At 36.4% G+C, this 20,332-nt stretch overlaps 1 protein-coding gene across 5 annotated transcripts in view; it reads right to left on the bottom strand.

The window, feature by feature from the left end:
• The window catches only part of LOC117164057 (uncharacterized), a 73,386-nt gene that overhangs the window by 46,893 nt on the left and 6,161 nt on the right, over window positions 1-20,332 (bottom strand). For all 5 annotated transcript variants that reach the window (XM_033346827.2, XM_076617565.1, XM_076617567.1 and 2 more), the window contains exons 3-5: window positions 14,371-14,532; window positions 8,341-8,848; window positions 4,657-7,548 (exon numbers count right to left, since the gene is read on the bottom strand). In XM_033346827.2, the coding sequence (XP_033202718.2) occupies window positions 4,657-7,548; window positions 8,341-8,848; window positions 14,371-14,532 (3,562 nt within the window). The remainder of the gene's footprint in view (window positions 1-4,656; window positions 7,549-8,340; window positions 8,849-14,370; window positions 14,533-20,332) is intronic.

Here is a 20,332-nt window from a genome sequence, read left to right as displayed (position 1 = left end):
CTAACGATATGGAAGTAGATTGTGCACTCGCTGTTTCCATCGAGTCTATAACAATTTAAAGAAAGATCGAAACTAAGACAGAAAACGCGAAATGTTTGTCCGACCATTTGATATAAATTGCTTTTAGCTGTGACCGATTGCAGAAAATATGTCTTAGATTGCCGTTTGACGTTTCATAGCGAATATGGTAGAGTAGAAGTGAAAAAGTTTGCGCGTATGAAAATATATATTCTACGCGTGACGTTGTTCAAAGAGATGGTTTCCTTCACCCTGCTATATACATATGTATGTATTTCTGCTCCGTACGATGTCACGAACTCGAATCATGCGCTCACCAACGAGCCTATGGTTAAATATATACCCGTATGCATGTAGGTGTACCGGCCTCATGAGTCTTATTAATCTTATTTCATTCCAGCGGCAGTCCGGAAGTCGTTTGAGGTGGTGCGATGCCTAATCGTTTGCTTGCGGAATTCTCGTCAACCTTTTCTGCTTCTGTTCTTCATTCGTTACGTAAAAGAGCATAGATAATATTTCGATTGCTTTCATTCCCTTTTCTTTTTAATCGTTTGTTGTCAATATTCGTGCTATACCGTTCTATTTACTAGGTTGTAATTTTCCTCAATGCATGTTTTACATTTGCGAGAGTCTCAGAAAGATATAAGAAAAAATGTCAACTTTCTTTAAACTTCGAACCCAAAACCTTCTTTTAATCATTTCTGTTAAAATTTCATTTAACTAACTATATCAAACTCAAAATAGTTGGAATGGAATATATTGCTGAGTTCAATTCATCGTAAGATTACGGAAGATAACGGTTACTTAAAGTTGTACAAACTGTAAGGTTTATAAGAAAATCACTCTCAATTATCCTATGCACTTCGTTGAATGAACTGTACTTTCTTAAAGCATTATTGGATAATTTCCAACTTAAAAGAACCCATTATTAAAACGCAAATAGAATGACAAACTAATGTTTTGTTATTTAATTATTTATTTATGTACACTATATATTACTACTAGATACGTAATAAAGGTGATGTAAAACAGAATTTCTCTGTTGTAACTATTCGCTAGAGATATATGTATGTACGTATGTATACATATGTATATGTATATATGTATGCGTATATCGCGCCGTTCAGAATGTGAGAATTCGATTCATTCGATTCACAAGGTATCTCGAACCACGGGTAATGCAATTTTGATATTACACAACATTACACTGGTGGTATCGAGTTTACTTAATCGCTACAGAAAGAGACAGCGACACGTCACGATTACTCAAGAGCTCGATAAAGCGTAGCTTTGAAGTCACACCTTGAAATATACCATAGCTACGTTCGCAGAAACGCAACAGATCTCTCGAAAGAAGATTCAGCTATAGCTGAAACGTGGCCTATTTATCCAAATTTCGTCCACGTCGTTCCTAAGGCGTTTCCAGAATATGAGAAACCAGCTAAAAACAAAGATGAATCTGACTCGATTCTTAAATGTCCATTTGCAATAATTCATCGGGAACAACACGTGCGACGTCACGCAAGCATATAGCTGCCGCTTGTTTGGTGCAGACCTTTGCCAAATGATTTGAGAATCATAGAATTTAGATGTTTACAAACGTTTACAGAAAGAATGAGTTTGAGCAAAAAAATGTTTAATATGGAAATGTACAGAATGTTCAAGTGATTATACAGAACGTTAGAAAAGAAAAATCCAAGTCTATAAAATCATATGTAGTATTTAACGAACGCAGTAAATGTCTCTATTCAACATGCTTCTGAAAGCAATTCTGAAACAGCTGCATGCTGTATTAATCTCTGTACGTATTATATTTTCCAATTAATGTGAAACGAAATTTAAATTTTTAAATCGAATCTCTGCTGAGGGATAGATTCACTGAACTGATCTCCTGACCTGAATGTTCTTTGGGATTATTTTTGTGGGAATACTTGACGATTTTAACGTACTCGTCATTGCTAAACAACGTAGTAAATTTATAAAGACGACATCACATAGAAAATGTATGTCGCGTAATACGTGAAGAGTATCTGAAAATATACGTAATGTCGATTCATTATCCATTATTCATTAATCTCGCTTTTATATATATTGAGACAAAACTTTTTTTTTAAGCAAAACAAGCTATTATTAGAAAATACTCAGCGCATATTTATTATAAATCTCACGTACATGCATAAAGTTAATGAATCATTAACGTATACATCGAAGTATAAAATTTTACATTTTCATTATCACATATACATTCGAAGAAAAAGAACGCACTAGTGAAAGAGTGACCTAACGGAATCAAAGTGGAGCTGGAAGCGCACAAAAGAGCTGATTCGATGAAATTTCATGCGATAAAACGAATGTTCGTAAAAACTAAACAAGAGGGATCGGTTACGCCTGCTGTTCCGAGAAGCTGGCCTCAATATGTGGATCGAGTAATGGAGGAGTTAAGGCAAAAACCAGCCAGATAGAGAATACCACGCGATCATTCGAGGGATTTTTTCCCTAAAATTTCTTTAGCTGAAGCAAACGATACTGAATGAAGGGAACAGGCCGCTTGTGCGATCATCGTACTACGAAGGAAATGAATCGTTAACGAACAAGGGTCGTGATGGAGATTAAGATTAATTGCCGGAGATATCAAATCGAACCCCGTGATGCTCCGTAAAGTATGTGTAATACACAAATAGGATGCGTAATTACAGTGCCATTAGAACCAGCGTGAATTTGTTCAAAGTTTAATTACAAATCTGTTTTGATTGCTCTTAATCTTTAACTAACAGACGTTGATAGAAACTTTGTAATTTCTATGATAACGACATTTTGTCCTCGTTTCTCCAAAAATCACTCGTAAATTTGTAAAATATTCAATGTTTGTTTTGCATTCTATACAATTCTTAACGTCAACTATCCTCGTCCTAGAAAGCAAAATACTCGTTGTGACTTTATGACAACCTTATGTTCTACAATCATCGACTTAATATTCGCACGAATATTATGTCTTTATTCTACCGTCAGACGACAACAGACTGAATAAACACTGCCTGCTTTCAAACACAAATACGTTGTAACTTGATCGAGTCCAAACGATTCACAGTTTATCTCTTATTCTATCGGTAAGCCTACGTATCTAAAATTTTTAATAATTGGCTTTGCAATTATCTCTTCTTAAACAACTTATGAGAAAGAATATCTGATTTTTGTGATTTGTTTTATTCGTACTCTTGACGATTGTGTATGAAACGCTCTGCTGAATTCCTTAACTCCTGGATTCTCTTAACACTCCGTATTCGGCTTCTATGAATTATCGAGACGCTCCGATCCTCTGTCGCTGATTCTTCATCGAGGTTCCAGGAGGGAAATGCTTCGTTAGAAGAAGAGGGATACGATAAAGGTTAAACGACGGCGTTTGCTGTTACAGAATGCAATTAGATCGAATTACGTTGAAACGACACGGAATGGGGAACGGGGCGAGAGTGAAATCCGATTAAGAGAAGCGAACTGGTTCATCCATGTGCTCGCGCGCATAGGGGAAAGAAACGAATCGAAGAGGCCGATGGTCGGAATGTACGCGCGAACGAGAGTGAAATTTATCGAACGAACGAGAAGCCTGATGGAGAAAGAAATTAGAGACGACGATGCATGGACGAGTCGACAGTTGATAAACGGTGAATAAATAGCAGATAGATTTAGCACCCCGTTGCGGGACGTCACCAAAAGCGAGGATCAACCGTCAGTGAAATTTAATTCGAATGGAGAAGATCTAGAAGAGTGGGTGGAGCGTTACCCTGGCAGCTGTTCGCCGGCTCTGACTACCATTACGAAAACTTGATTAGTATCGCTGACCTCTTTTCCACCACTTGCTTATTAGAGAGACGTATCACGGAAATAAATTCCGTCCACTGTTTATGGGTATCTTAACACATCGTTGATAATCGAATAAAAACACTCAATAAATTTCAATAACTTTGTCGCTATATAAGTAATTTAAAATAACCGTTAGCAATGCTATTATTCTACTAATATCTAAAAATATATTTCTTTGCTATTGCGAGAATCAGTAGTAGTAATCCAATCAGTTTTGCACAATACCGTACATCGATCAGCGGCAACAACACAGCAGGTAGAAACAGAAGGCGTGTATTGATACGTATCAAATTCCTTTCATAATCCGCTAATTATGTAAGACACATTACGTTATAAACTTGCGAGCAACGTCTGCGCGATTTTGCAGCCGAGATTCGGTTACAGACCACGAATACGGTTCGCGGACGCAAAGTTTATTGTTGTTCGCGTGCGAATACCTCCGCAACATTCGTCCGTTGTCTTCTCGTACAATGTACCGGGAACATTAAATAAACGATGGTATTTAGAATCTGAAATGGTGCCGACGTATTTTCCACCGGCCGAGAGATAAATGTTTACATATAGAAGCCATAGAAGGTGGCACGAACCGTGATTCATGTTACCTCTATATTCCATATACCCGCGCGAAACCGTGTAAACAATCGTTGAGGTCAAAGTCAACGCGATCGACGCGCAAAGCGATGCCCGGTGCAAATAGAAGAAAAACGGGAGCGACGAATATATTCACGGTCGATGACGAAATACGGCACGATTTTTGAAAAAGGTAGATCAAACACTCACCTTATAACGGAGGGACTTCGTTGAACGTCGGCGACAATTCTGTCATTGCTGCTGGTGTCTACTCTGCTCTCCGCAGCTGTGTTCTGGTCTTGTTTCTGCCTTTCCTCTTCGGTAGGATGCAACGGTATGATAATATAGTCCGGCTCCTTTTTAACCTTCTCCTCGGTCACCTTCGCGCGATTCACTTGGCCGATCGTATCACTTTTCTTCTGCACCTCGGATCGCGGCACTTTCGATCTACCACTGAACCGAAGCCTCGAGAATCGTTGGAGAAATCCACCGAGTCCACCTTTTTTCCGCTCTTCCTTCACCGTGGTCGCGGACGACGCGTCGACGACCATGTTCCGCTGGAATCTCGCCGCCGATGGCTCTGTTTTGACGATGGGTGCCGCGACGAACGGACGCGGTGTCGTTGTGGTCGTCGTGGCCGACATAGTCGCGTGGCCGTCGTGCCTATCGTCTACGCTAACCGGCGCAGTTGTTGCCGCCGCGTTCTCCTCGTGACGTTTGTCGCGAACACCGCGATGATTCGTATCAACTGCCCCGGCCACCGCTGGATTCCCACTCCGTTCACCAAGTTCCAGGCCGTCGCTGTTGCTGCTACCGTTGGGTGGGGGGCAATGAACACCATGGACAGTGTGTCCCCTCGCTGCTTCCGTTGCCTCCTTCTCCTCCTTCTTTTGCTCTCTCTCGTTCTTCTCCACTTTGTACTGCAACTTCTCCTCTTCCACCTCTTTCTCCTTCGTAGCCTTCTTCGCAGGAGCATCCTTTTCCGCGGCCTGCTTTTCCACTACGACTCTCCACAACAGTTCTCCATTGTTTCTACCGTTGCACGACGAAGTCGATGATAATCGACTCGTCGAAGAACTTTCGTTTTTGCCGCCACTTTCGTCGATTTCGAGTTCGACCGCACGATCCTCTTCCACTGGCCGATAATCCACATAACGGCCCTCCTCCTGTTGCTGCAACCGCACGATTTTTTCCGGATAGAAATCACCGATGAACAACCTTTTCGAACAGCTCGTCTCGTTCGTTGCATCTTGATCCGCGTCCTTTGAAATCGCGTCCGCAGTCGCGGTTTTATAGGAAGCGTTTGAATCAACATTTTCACGTTCCGGGGTTAAAGGTTTCTCAGGTTTCTGGACGCTTGTTTCCTCGCATCGTACGCCCCCCTCCAGGCTGGAAGTTCCTACGGGTTTGGTTTCCAAGCAGGGTAAATCTATTTCGTCGTCTACTAAAACACGGGCGTTAGAATCGCCTCCATAAACCGAAAATGGATCCGAGTTTTTTTTTATCTGGCCGAAAAGCGTTTCCTCTTGCTGTTTTTTGAGCCGCTGGCCCAGCTGATTGATCGGAATCCTGGTGAACGGAGCTATCGAGAACTGCGTGGAAATATTTTCCGCGGACTTTGAATATTTCCTGGTATCCAAATACGGCTCGCTGTAGCTCGGTAGATTCGATGTCGAGCTACTACTCATTTGCTGCACCAAATCGGAAACTCTGAGCAGCGAGGATCGTCCTGAAATCGATTCCTCCAACTCGTCGCACGCATCCATCCGCTTGAATCCACCTTTGGAACACTGGAGAGCCTTGATGTAGTCACACTGTTGGGCCAGCTCGTAACTAGCGTTGTTTGACACTCGTTTTCGTTCACTTTTCAACGATTTTTCACCATCGTTACCAACCTCCTTACGATATTTGTTCGATCGGAAACTTCTCTCGTCGATTTCGAATTGCTGAGCCAACTCGTAGCTCGCGTTGTTCTTTACCTTCCACGGTCGCTGCCTACCGGAAGGAGTTCTCTGAATACCATCGATACCAGATAACGTGTTGGCGTTATTCGAGGTAACTTCCACGGCCTCGCGCTTCAACTGCTTGATCGCTGCATCCACCGAATCGATATCGTTCTCCATAGCAATCGCCATATCGAGTATACAGTTGCCCGGATCTTGCGTCTTCACCGTTGAAGGTACTTGTTTCGTCTCTCGTGGCTTTGAACAGTGCTCTCCTACGCATTCCTCGTCCTCCTTCGGCTCTTCTTCCGCTTTCTCGCGGTCCATCTCGCCATCTACCATTGCGTTCTGCGAGGCTTGCGTTCTGACCGAGCTCGATAACGAGTTCTTCGCTTGTTCACTCTTCTCGCCTCCGTTCTGTCGAATTTCCTCGTTGCTTTCCAGTCGCTTCTTACTTTCAACAACGGAGACTTCCGCCATTTCGTGATGCTCGTGCAAATTCACTGTAGAGTAGCGTGTATCATCGTGCGTCGTGTGGACGCCGCAGAGATTCAAATCGACGGGCACGCTGGCTACCCTTGTATAATTCTCGAACAAATTCGACGTGGATACGAAGAAGGTCGCTCTGGACGAGGATGCGTACGCGGCCAACGAATGTGGACCGTGTGCGGACTCGGTGACGCTGCTAGGCAGACTGGGCGCGCTTTGAGATTTATCCGTGAATCTAAAATTAAAGCACTCCTCGTTGCTCCACCCTTGACGCTGGTGCTGCTCGTGCTGCTCGTAACTGTGGAGCTGCTGCTGCAGCTGATGATGGTGGTAATGATGATGATCGGCGACCATGTTGTTACGGCCGTGCGCCATATTGCCGGCTATATTTAATCTAGTCTGCAACAGGCGAAACGAACTCGACACAGCCGTTTGGCCAGATTTCAGGTCCAGCAGTGCGTCCCTTTTCGACTCGACACCGATCTCTCGTAGGTCGATCGTATTCCGATAATCCAGCGACGTCGCGTAGTTGCACGCCGAATCGCCGAACACCATCAGCCGATCCTCCAGCTCCGCCCCGGATCGATTGTCGTTTAGCATACGATCTTCTTCGTCAAGGTCCTCGTCGCCAACGTCGTCTTCGTATTCTTCGTCCTCGTGCCAAAAGTCCCTGAATCGTGTGAAAAAATCCAACTACATCGAGTCTCTTCGACTTAAGTGTTTATGAAAGTTGTTCGATTCTATGGAGAAAAATGAAAAATGAAATACTCAAATTCTCTTTTAACTGACAGAACGGTAACTTACACAAGATTTCGATATCAACGTATCTTTTTTTTCCTAATTTATTTTTTCTAGTGGAGTCGTAGTAAGCGTGACACAATGAGATAATCAGGATGAAACATCCACGAGCGTCATTTTGGATCTTCCTCGAATTAAAAGTAAAAGTCAAGGAAATCTATTAAGGGTCGTGATTGCGGAAACTTGGTCAATAAATGAGGGTCATGTAGCAAGCTCTCGAAAGTCGTTGCCAAGGAAAACCTACGATCATCTCTTGACAATCGCGAAACGAATCCAAGTCGATGGAGGGCCTCGTAACAAAAAACACCCTTGTCAAATTTGTTGACTTCTTAGATAATAAAGCATTGGAATAGTCAGAAGATAGACTTACAGAATAATGGGATCGGTATTATGAAAATGATCTATATCCTAACTGTATGAAACTTTGAATTTCAGTTAATTTCGTTCCAATAAATGGAGTTCAGGTAAATGAAGCTTCATTATATTACTCCTTCTAAAGTACAAACTAATCGTTATAACGAAACACGAATATTCTGCTATTCGGAAAATCTCCTATACATATAAATAGTCATAATTTCCTGTTAATTCAAACAACAGAGGCAGTACCGTGGCATGAAGAAAACTCCGACCGCTTGCCAAATTAAATAAACTATGTTTACGTTACCTTGGACGGTGGTAGCCATTGCTTCGTGTTCTCGACAGGTCCATGTTTCGTTTCAGGTACAAAGGTGTGAATCCATTGGTCAGACCACCAGAACCAAACTCCTCTTCCTTTTGACAAGTGTCCAGACTTTCGAAGCTACGGTAAGGTCTAATTCTGGAAAAGTGATCTACGATGTTTCCAAAACCGTTTGGTAAAACCTTGTCATAGTCCTGCTCGAGGCTGTCTGGCGACGTGTTCTCAGGATGAGAGGCGTTTGATCGATTAGGATACTCCAGCGAATCGAAGCTGTAACTGGACGGTGACAGTGTGGCACAGGTCCTTTCTAAGGATTCGAATTGCAATAGAGAGCTAGACCTTGAGGAGGCGGACGACCTCGATGACCTCGGCGATGGTGGGTAGTCGTCGAAGGTAGCCTGGTGTTCTCGATCGCTGTTACCATTGTGTTTCCGACGTCTCTTCTTCGGAACCACGGAATTGCATTCGCTTCCGCTGCCATCCAGCCTCTCGTCTTCCGAGAAATCAGCAACAAACACGAAACGGTCAACGACATAACGAGGGAAAAGGTGTAGTGTACGCGCAATGCGTGTATGAAATAATCGAATCGCTTCGATATCGAGAAAATAAAAGCGAGACAATGGTCCGATCTGATTCTACTTTTCGACATTCGAGCGACTATTTTTGGAAAGATCCAATTTGCATTCGTGTTTTGCAAAATGTTTCGATGACAGTGAAATAGAATTAACGAAGTTGTTTTTTTACCAAGAGTAGCTAGTAAAAAATAAAATTTACTATTGTCACTTGTTAAAAAAAGAAGCGAGCTTCAGAGACTAGATTTATAAAATCAGAACAAATAGAACTGTACTGTATTTAAAAAATTACTGTATTAAAAAAGTGAATTTGTAAAAACGTTAATTTGTTAAACATACAGAACAGAGAAGTATAGCAAACGCAACCTTGAAGATACACATTTCAAGCTGCTATTTGCGTTTTCGCTCGAGACAATATGCCCTGAGCTCTATCCTACATACAAAAGTCCGTGGCATAATTACGTTTAATTGCGTGTGCTTATTAACGATCGTAAAAACCGCAAAGACATGCGTAATTAAATCTGGCATCTTCTGAAGCCACATTATATCTATTTTAAGTACTTTCTTTAATTCGCTACGTCGTTTCGTTCAAATTTCGTTCAAACTAGATAAGGTACTTAAATGTTAATCGCACCGATTCAACTAATTTAACTTCAAGTTTGTGTTCATACAACTCAAGTTATCTCACTTAAAGTCGTTTAAACTTAACTAACCGGGCTCCCAATGTTTACACGAAACAGTTAAAAAGCTCACAGTGTAAACGATCTTCATCAAATTTTTTAATTCTTCGCATGATAGTTCGAGCTAAGTAAATTATAGGTTCATATTGATAAAAATGGCTTAAAGTTGCTTGAATTCAAATGACTCGGCTAATCTGAACAAAGCTTAAGTATTGATTTCCCTCTGCCGATAAAACCAAATTTCTTGATTAATCGAGCAATACGCCATCGACGTTGTAGCTAATTGATTTCCAGTGCAAAAGCCATGACGATGGTGATAAAAATGCAAATTCAGGACATTAAGGGGACGATCGCCGGCGATAGTGTCGCAATCGAATGGATCACGTCGTGAAACGTGTCGTTTACCGATTAACGAGCCGTTATCGAAGACTCGTGTCGTCGATCACGTGTCGGTAGACGGTCACGAAGTCGACAACCGGTGACCGTGTAAACGTTGCTTCCGGTTGAACGAACCACGACTTCCTGGCTGCGACACAGGACTGTCCGTCGATGCTGCATGTAAAAGCGACACGAACGCGACGATTGGCCGCCTCCTCTCGTCGAAGACCTACTTCCGTGACTTGACTTTATAAACCAGACCGCAAACCAGAGAATTCTCAGACTACCATCCTTCTCATCGTATTTCTAATCGCCAATAATAACCGACAATAATCACCGATTATGTGGAGGAAAATGATCTATTTTCGTTTGTTAACTATATTTCATCGATTAAAATTTTTGTACCAAAATAACACTAACGGTACTAGTACAGTTAGTTTCGTAAGATTTGACAAGTATGGATGTCAATTCTGATTTTTTCAAATACCTTTCGTAAAAAATCGATTGCTTCGAAAGTATTACTTACAATTACTGACGCTTAAATATCGACCAAAATATCCCTGATACCCGACAAACTTCTCTACACAAGTGAATGCAGAATAGCCTAAGCAACGGAGATTACAGTGATCCTCAAACTCAAGACAGATGCCTGATCGTTTATCTCGTACAGGTCATACAGAAGAAATCTGTGACATTTGATGTCGTAAATGATCTCTATTTTATAAAAAATTATTGATTACGAAAATATGAAAATGCGAAGTCGAATTATGAACAGCTTATATAAAACTAGTTTAATGGCAAATATGAATAAAATAAATATGTTGATTGTGATTCCAGCAGCGAATTATTAACAACGAATGTAGACGATATTTAAAAAAATTACAAAATTTACTATTAATATAACGTAGTAAATTCATGCATACGTTGATAAATTCCAATTTAGTTTGGAGTATTGTGTACGAAGATTTCCAGGAATCTAAGAAGATAAACGCTACGAGTCGCTTTTGCACGTGTATTTCGGTATCTGATCGAATCTCATCTCGTCAGCGTCAGTCGGCTTGGAATTCTTTACAGGTCGTACTGTAGCAATTGAATTTACTCTACGACGCATTGTCCTATCGGTTTATTTTTGCATGATTGCATGCACGTGGAATTCAACGACTAGTTCATGGTAATCCTATATGAATCACATTGAAGGTGATCTAATATTAGATGGAGCGGAAGAGAATCATGCGTAGAATTGTAGACATCGACTGATCTTACCATCAAATAGAAAAAGAGCTCTATTTGTAACAATTGTATAATAAATACATTTATCATAATTTTTGTTCATGCCTGAGACGCAGGCAAAAATGAGAAATGAGAAATTCACCAGTATTTATATTAAAAAACTCTGTGATATATGTATTGAAAATAAAAATTTTCTGTTGTAAAAAACAATAACAAAGTATATATAGAATAAATATGTATATCGATGCCATCAAAATATTAATGTTTTACTTTAAATCCACATTTACTTACAGCGATACTGCGTAAATACGTATACATATACGACATGTAATTAGTAAGAACGATTAATAGTTTCACAACGAACATTTCTATGAACCTTTCAGCTTCTAATAACACACTTAATGGTGCTGGTATGAGAAGGATAATAGCGGAAACGTTGTAAATGAACGTTGTAAATGGATGTTGTAAATGGACGTTGTAATGTAGACCATTAATTGTTTGAAATGCAATTACCTAATTACACGTAAAGATACACGAATCAAAATCGAACGTTCATGTTTCTTTCATGCTGAGTGCAATTCATTGTAAAATAATTTGTAACAAGATTCGATCGATGATTCTCCATCGATTGGACATGGATGAAAAATCGCTTCAAATTTAACGGACGACCGCTGTTGCAAGAAATTACATGACGCCTGAGGAATGCAACCAGGCATACCGATACGTTACAACAGTCGTATAGCCGAAGGAATCCGCTACGAGAATAATCTTAAATCGAGTTCGAAGAACGATAAAACGTGTTTAATAACAGGCAACATCTGAAGGGTAAGGCGTAATATAAGAAATGCCACAAAACAACCATATCGAGGAAATCATTTTTAAGTTGGCAACTACTGCAGGAAACATGTGGCGACGTATTAAAAGATCCTTACGAGAATACTTTATGCCTGTATTAATACATACTAATTTTTATTAATTCAATTGTAGTATTTCTTTGTTCAATATCAAGAGTTTAAAACATACAAATAAGTCTCTTATATCTTGTATCACTTCAATCACACAGTTTATCTTTACATCTTTTTCTAATCTTTCTTTCGCATTTTTGCTTTTAGATAGTCGGATTAATTATCTCACGTTTACTTGTTGTAATTATCGGTAGTCGTTGTTGTATCAATAACGTTATACTATAATTAGGATTATATCATTAGATTCGTACTAAATTGTATTCTATTGCTATATTATAGGCAAACTAGCGTGTAATTTCTAATTAGAGTATTCGCTCTTCGAGAAGCCAAGTCTTTCAACCATAAAAATTAGTAAGGGGCAACAAAAATATTAATTTGCATTAACAACGATATTTTGGAATGCAACATTCCTCACAAAATATTTTAATCTAATTTAATTAAAATTAGAAATTGCAAAAATTAAATTCGCGGAAATTGTTAGCCGTATTTACTACCATATATTAGTGAATCAAAAAATTGTTATAAAACAGAGAATACTATCCAAAAAAAAAAAGAAATATTTACTTCTTCAAAAATATAACTGAATACTTTATACAACAATATATAAAATATAACTTGTACAAAACAAAAATGTAATACAGTAATCTTGTAACATATTAATTCTTTCTCTTATGTCGAAGCCATGTTTCCAGAGCACCGTGTTAGAAGAGATTTGAGTGTATTTACGTCAGCAGCATTATTTACAATTAAAATGATGCAACTTATGCATCGATAGTACTGAAGGTGTAATAATTAGAATATCGAAAATTTAACTAACGTAATAAGCAAACTTTGATATTGTGGAATGAAATAAGAAATACTTTTTCGTCGATACCAATTACTAGTATTATTATTACTACTTAAAATTAATAATTCTCGAAATTTTGTTTCTTCTGTCATCTATCATGTGTACAAATTAAAGAACTAATTTCTGCAAGGAAGAAGAAGGATAAAAATAGATATTATACCTTTCTTATAACAGCAATAAACTGTATATGTAATATTTTCTGTAATCTAAACTGAAATCTATTTATACAATATCTGTTTCACAGGAAATATGAAACAAACGCATTTATGATAAATGTTCGCAATTAAGTATACAAGAAAAAATGGGTCATGAGATATAACTGTCTCTGAATCAGTTACGAACGGTACGGTTTCATTCTCCAAGAATCAATGAATTGTAGGCTCAAACTGAAAAGAGAAAGTGAACTTCCGGAGAACAATGTTTACCAACTCGAGTACCGAGTAATGAGAGAATGAGATTTCACAAAATACGTACTTATATATGCCGTATACTCCGAAACAAAAAACATACTTTCATTTATCTTTAATGGTATATGTTTTAAAACACTCAGCGATACAATGCTATACCTAAAGAAAGGAAAATCAATGAAAAGACATTCCTTCACCTATCGCCACTACGTTCCATTTCTTCGTTAATTTTCCAAATCTATGCTTACCTGTCCTTTTTTAAGCCTCTTCTCTCCAAAGAAGAAAAATATACTATTCCGATAAGCGAACAATACTATGTATTCTGAGACTAATAAATCTTATTCTTAACAAGTTAAAGTTCAATTTCGACGCTGAAGTAAATGATCTGAACAACAATGTCTACCAATATATTCAATTCTACACAACTAAGTAACAATTGTTCGATGAACAATAAGTCGATCAATTGCTATCATTCAATAAATCAAGTCAATAACTTCCGCTGTGCTCTAACTGTATAACATAACGAACAACAACGTGACGTACACGATAATTAGTTATTAAAAATAGCTGCATTCGGATTGCATAAATAATCGAGTCAGTGCAACTTGACAATTAATTGTTGAATGCATTCCTTGTAATATAACAAAATACACAGACTAAAAGCAAAAATTATAAACAGAAGGAAAACAAAATGCTTCTATTTAAAAGATGACGTAAAATGGATCATTTTATTAGAATTCTACTGTAAAATTTCCTCATTAAGAGGTAACGAGACAAATGATATACAGTCGCCATGTTTCGACTAGTTGCCAAATTGATATTCGACGACGTAATCCAACAATTCTGGTATTTTTAGACTTATCGTTAGACAATACATGGCAAACACATCAGTCAGAGGAATATATTGTATTTAATACATCGTGTCTTATTTCTTACCAGCCAATCTCTGCTTCGCGCGTATATGTATCACGCTTTCGGTTTCAGAGTCTGAGCCCACCCAATATGTAGTTCCACTTCGATCGGAATCGCTTTGTAGATCGTCGGATGTTTCCTCTAGAATAGTTTCTAGAAAGTCCACTTGCTGCACTAGCACTGTGTCTAGAAATCAAAGCAACGTATGTTTCAATAACAAAAATATGATTTTAATTAGCTTAGTAGAATAAGAGACAAACATAACAATAGAAACGAAAATACCTCCAATAAAGCTACTAAAGGCAAGAAGCAGTGAACTATATACAATGTACAATATGCACAAATATTCTTTGATAAACTATGAATATTACAAGCGTAACTATGAGAATGTAAAATTCAGTTTTAATGAAGATGCTACTATGGCAATCAGTATATTAATGAGGTACAACAATTGCATTACAGATTTAAGGTCTCAAATGCTGCATAAAAAATGAAAAATTCGCTTTTTTACGTTGAAAATCAAGTATCTTTAGTTATGATATAATTCATGTATCTTATCATTTTTTTATAACAAACTTGAACATAAATTTATCGATTCATACAAATGCATCCTGTCTGCCTGTCTGTCTGATTCTCTCCCTTTCTCTGCCTCGTAATCTCTGAAATTTAAGCGACATGTATCCAATTTCTCACAGTTTCTAATGCATCTAGGTTAATCACTTTTTAATCAATTCCAACGATCTGTATTTGAATAATACATAGTTACATATCTTTATGAAATATTATCATACAGTCCACGTATATTTGTCTATGTATATAGAATAGAACGTGTCTTATCGCGGTTTCTATTAAACTTTTCCGCGAAGTCGTTTTCCACTTGTGAGATTTTTTATCGCAACTAACATTGTGAATTCAAATTATTATCAAAGAGCTAAAAATGGTAACCATGAATGTTCTCAAACATTCAACTGGATAGTTAGAAAATGACATGGACTTCATCAAATCGGAAAAATTCATTGACGGACAAAAATTTTACGGGTACAGAGTCAAGTGGTAGCCTTTTTCTATAAAATCACATTTGCATATCTGCTGCATTTCGTTCTACGATGTCCAAATTGCATGAAAGATAAGGCAGTGTACTCTTTGTACATGTTCATTAGATTACAGTTAAAAAATTCTACCAAATGTCCAAATTGGACAAATTGTGAATGTGAAATTTTAAATAAAAAAAAAATGTTCATTAGATTCTACAATATTTTGTAGTTAGTTTTATTTAATAATATTTTTTAGTTATGTCAAATAGATTGTTCTTCTTCACAGATTATTCTTCTTCAGCTACGCTATACCAAATTTTAACATTTTTCATTTTGCACAGATTAAAGGTAAAATGAAATATACTCGAAAATCGAAACAAGCATGATATCCAATTTTAATTTATGTGTAACGTATGTAATTAGTGAGTTATAAATAAATTGTTTATGTATTTATGGGAAATTTAATCCTTAACTTGCTACTGTAGTGTCCTGGGGTATTATTTTATATGCTATAATATTTATATTATATTATATATTATAAGATAATTATATTATAAGAAATAATTTTTTGTTTCGCAGGAACACCATAGCATGGTGTATATTGTGTTTGCAATTTATTGATTACGTCGAAACAGATCTATTCGTGTTCGGCAAGAAGCAACGCGAAATTTCGTCCTTGCACTTGTATCATAATATTTTCTATTACATCCCTGGTTCGCTTATAACATTCACGTTATTCAATGCTTTTATCTTTTGGATTCTTACAAATATTCTTAAACTCAGCGAAGCCGCTAATCGCTACCATACAGATTGTAAATAACAAACTAACGAAAGTCCTATTATTTTAGAAAATTAGGCAGATGCTAAAACTTTGTTGTACATGCTTCGGTATAAGTAAAATTTAATTCTAAACACGAATATAAATAAATTTCAAAATTAAAAAACAATATTTGGAATTTACATAGTTCAATTAATTTTATTCTTCTACGACATATGTATATAGATAAACGAAGTCATATCGTGAAATAACAGAAATTCTTACTATATCATGCAACTCTGTTTGTTTACCACATTTTGTTTTTTAACCATTGTTTAGGACAAAGTCACAATTTCGTATAGGTGTTACAGACAAATAAAAGAAAAGGCTACAAAAATTAAAACTTCGTTACAAATTTTTAAAAATTCATTGTTATATTCATTATTATATTTTATATGTATATATCATAAATTTATATTACATTAATAACTATATAATAAACATATTATATATGCTATATTTTATACAAATTGTATATATTATATTATTATATGTATATACTATACTAATGTCATATTATACGATATTTGTATATTACAGGCACGGTTTTTGGCTTTTCAATATTTTATATACTGCAAAGTTAGTGATTGTTCCGTATCAGAATTTGGAATGTACGTAGAAGTAACTAACATATTAGTCAACGTTTCCTTATATTATAAACAAAATTACATGACAAAAAACAAATAGAACTGATAATTATGAAATAATGTACGAAACACTCGTGCATTGAAATACGAATAATATTTATGAATATATGCAATGATATGATTAAAATTATTTAGTTATAAACAGTCAATATTATTTAAGCAATTAAAATGATTCATTGAACATTATATAAATACAAAATACGTAAATGCAACATATTTATACATATATTATGTTGAATATTATATGTACCTAATAAATAGTACAAACGCGCTATATTAATTTATATAGGTAATATTATGTGCAATGTACATATAGGAGAGAGTCGCGCCGTACCGACCGAATTGCAGTACTCACTAAAATTAGTTCCGGCTGTTTTTCACCAGACATTAATAATTACTTTTATTTGATTAAATAAATGAATACAACAATCCTATGTAACATAGCTCGGAAACAAAAACCTAAGCCATTGATTTTTCTTTCATATGAAAGTTGGAAATGAATATCGAAAATGAATTCGGCTGGATTATGGAATAAAAGTGCGGCTGCCTTGAGGCATCCGCCCGTCTATCACAGAATGAAGTGTAATCGTAAATAAATAAGGTAAATTGAACTAAAGATTTTTGCGAGTATTTCAGCAACTAAAGCTGAGCGAAGGTAACACGTACAGGGAAAAGTTGTTCACAATATTGACTTTGAATTGAAATATTGTCCGCTTTGTAAATAATTACCTAACATTTGAATAAAAATGTGTATGGTAAATCTAAATGTCCTTTTTTTTACATTATTGATCATTTAGATCGAAAACCTACAAATTAATTAATTGGTTGGTACCGAACAATAATTTTTCGTTTCCCATAAATTATACTTTTTCTCCTGCAAATTATCAATCCTTATTATTGAATTTCACTCTTTTCCTCTTTTTATTAAGTTCCATTTGTATTACAAACTCATTTTTTAAATTTCGTACAACTTGTACCGAGCCCAAGATACACCAAAAAGGTTTAGTGCAGTCTAATTGCTAAATAACAAAGAGACGTTGTACGTCGTAGGTCTGATTTCAAGTAATGTTGCATTGGAGAATATTGTTTTCCTGTGATATTTTATAAATCATCCATCCAATTTTTTCAAAGAAATGATTACGTGATCGATAATTAATAAATAGCTTGAATCGCGGTGACGTATATATTCAATCGTGCTTTAATTCAAGATTTTATGAATGCAATACTGTTTATTTGAGCTACATATATAAACCTGTTTTTCAACTTATGAAACATTTTCCTGATATAATAATTATGTCTTATCGGAAGCATTCGAGATCTGTAGGTTATAAAATAATAGCTAATTGAAGAACTACATAATATGTGAATTGTTAACAAAACTCTCGTTTTCAAGTCTTACGTATTGCAAAATAATTTTTTCCTAGACAAGAAAATTGCTTTGTTAAAACAATGTACATATATTCGCAATTGCGATGACTAATGAAAGATATTTTATAATTGAAATGCTTCCCAAGTCTACAATTTATATTTCCACGTAAAAAATTTTCTAGTCAAAAATTTGTGTGTCATTCACATTAACATTTGGGACATCGTCTAAATCTAAATTCTATTATAAATTCACAAATACAAAAAGCGTACAAGATTTAGAATTACACGATTCTACCACCATTTCTCTAACTTCTTAATTTCTACCACAAACAATAGAAAACATGGCAAACGTTATTTTTTTCCTAAATTAAATGGCCGTGTAACAATAATATCATGTACCAATCTCAATTTGTGTGAACCAAACATTACACGGAAAAACAAATCTAACGCATGTCTCAATAATATTGAAAACGTAATATTACATAATATTGAAAACATAATATAAAATATAATATTTTTAAGCAGAGGTTAACCTACGCGTTTCCTTTTCTTTTCTTTCCTCGCGTAAAACGAACAGATTAGACGTAATGACCATTGTGAGAAGAAATCGTCCTACGGGAACGTGCAATTTGTCTTGCACAAGTGCAAAATGCAGAGGTACGTTGAGCTATACAACATGATGGAAAAGAGAACCACCTGTTGCAGACGCCTGTTGCCGCAGTTCGTTCCGCAGCTGGGCAACGGACGTGAATAATCCGTCGCTTTGCACAAAAATAATCGGTGATCTACCTCCTTTCGCGCGCATTGCGTGTCACATCGCGTCGTTCTAATCGCACCGAATACAGAAGGAAAAACGAATGAATGAATATATGGCGCTATTGTTGCACACCTTTGAGTAACCTGTGATTACGAATCAAAGAAATAACATGTGCTTTGTGTGGTAATCATTCTTAACGTGCGTTTAATGTGGCAATTTTGTTTCTATCGATCGTAGTTAATTGACTGGCGTGAATCTGTTGGAGTTTACAGAGCGCCAAATAGACTGTTTATTTCGTAGAACGATGATTACCTCATAATTAATTAGACTTAGACGTATATTTTGAAGAATATAGCGATAAGAGACAAAACAAAAATAGTTGACTTTTTCCTAAAGTAGGTGAACAATTTCCCGAATGTAATAAAGAAAGAAAATAGAAGATTTTCTTAGTAAACGTTTTAGTCTAGTGATCATCATGCTTTCAAATCTTTCAAGTGATCGACAATCTTACACAATAATTTATCTTACTCTTAAATTCTACAATTTTGCAACGCTCTATATGCGTGTATATGTTTGTTATTATTATATATATGTATTTAATAACACTTATGAGTTATATATATTTCGCAAAGAATCGAGTATTTTTCTCGAGTATGAAAACTACGATCGACACCTAGGTAGCTGGTATTTATAGTTTTTCATTGACTCTCACACGTTAGCCCACGGTTATAGAAAGTAGCCTACATTAACTGCAGTCATTAACAGGCGATTTGTATTCAAACTCGCGCTATTTTCTATCCAATGGAAATTGCGGTAATGATACAAGTCTCCGTCGATATCTAGAGCGTAGACGAATAGAGGGCTTCTGGAACTCATAATAAATAACGAGGCTTCTTGTTTAATATAATATTTACGACAGATTACAACCAGATCAATGGTATCAACAAGAACGATCTGTTAACAAGGTAAAGGTACCTATATGTAAAAGATTCTTTTAATTCTACTAATGTTCGTGGCTCCCGTGTTTGAATAGATCAATCGTTTGCAATAAAATTTGCAATAAAAGATACTATGTTTGGTTCGAAAAGTATTGGTCGTCACTATCACTTTTACTTTATCATAGAACGGAAGGAAAGTATTCTCGTTTTGTGACTCGGAATTTATGCGAACAAATCAATGTTAAGTTCATGTAAAACAAAAACCGAGAAATCTACATGTAATTAACCATTCACTTTTTTCAAATACGATCTCTGTAGAAGCAAAGAGAACAGAAATATTGAAAGCACAGTAAAATTTTCAATGCGGGATTTTTAATATCTTAATTTGATTTGTATCTGAGGAAAGATTATATTATACATTTTCG

This window comes from Bombus vancouverensis, chromosome 3 (genome assembly GCF_051014615.1).
Source record: "Bombus vancouverensis nearcticus chromosome 3, iyBomVanc1_principal, whole genome shotgun sequence".
NCBI lineage: Eukaryota > Metazoa > Arthropoda > Insecta > Hymenoptera > Apidae > Bombus > Bombus vancouverensis.
Note: the sequence above shows the minus strand (reverse complement) of the source record. Positions and strands in the feature narration are given on the sequence as shown.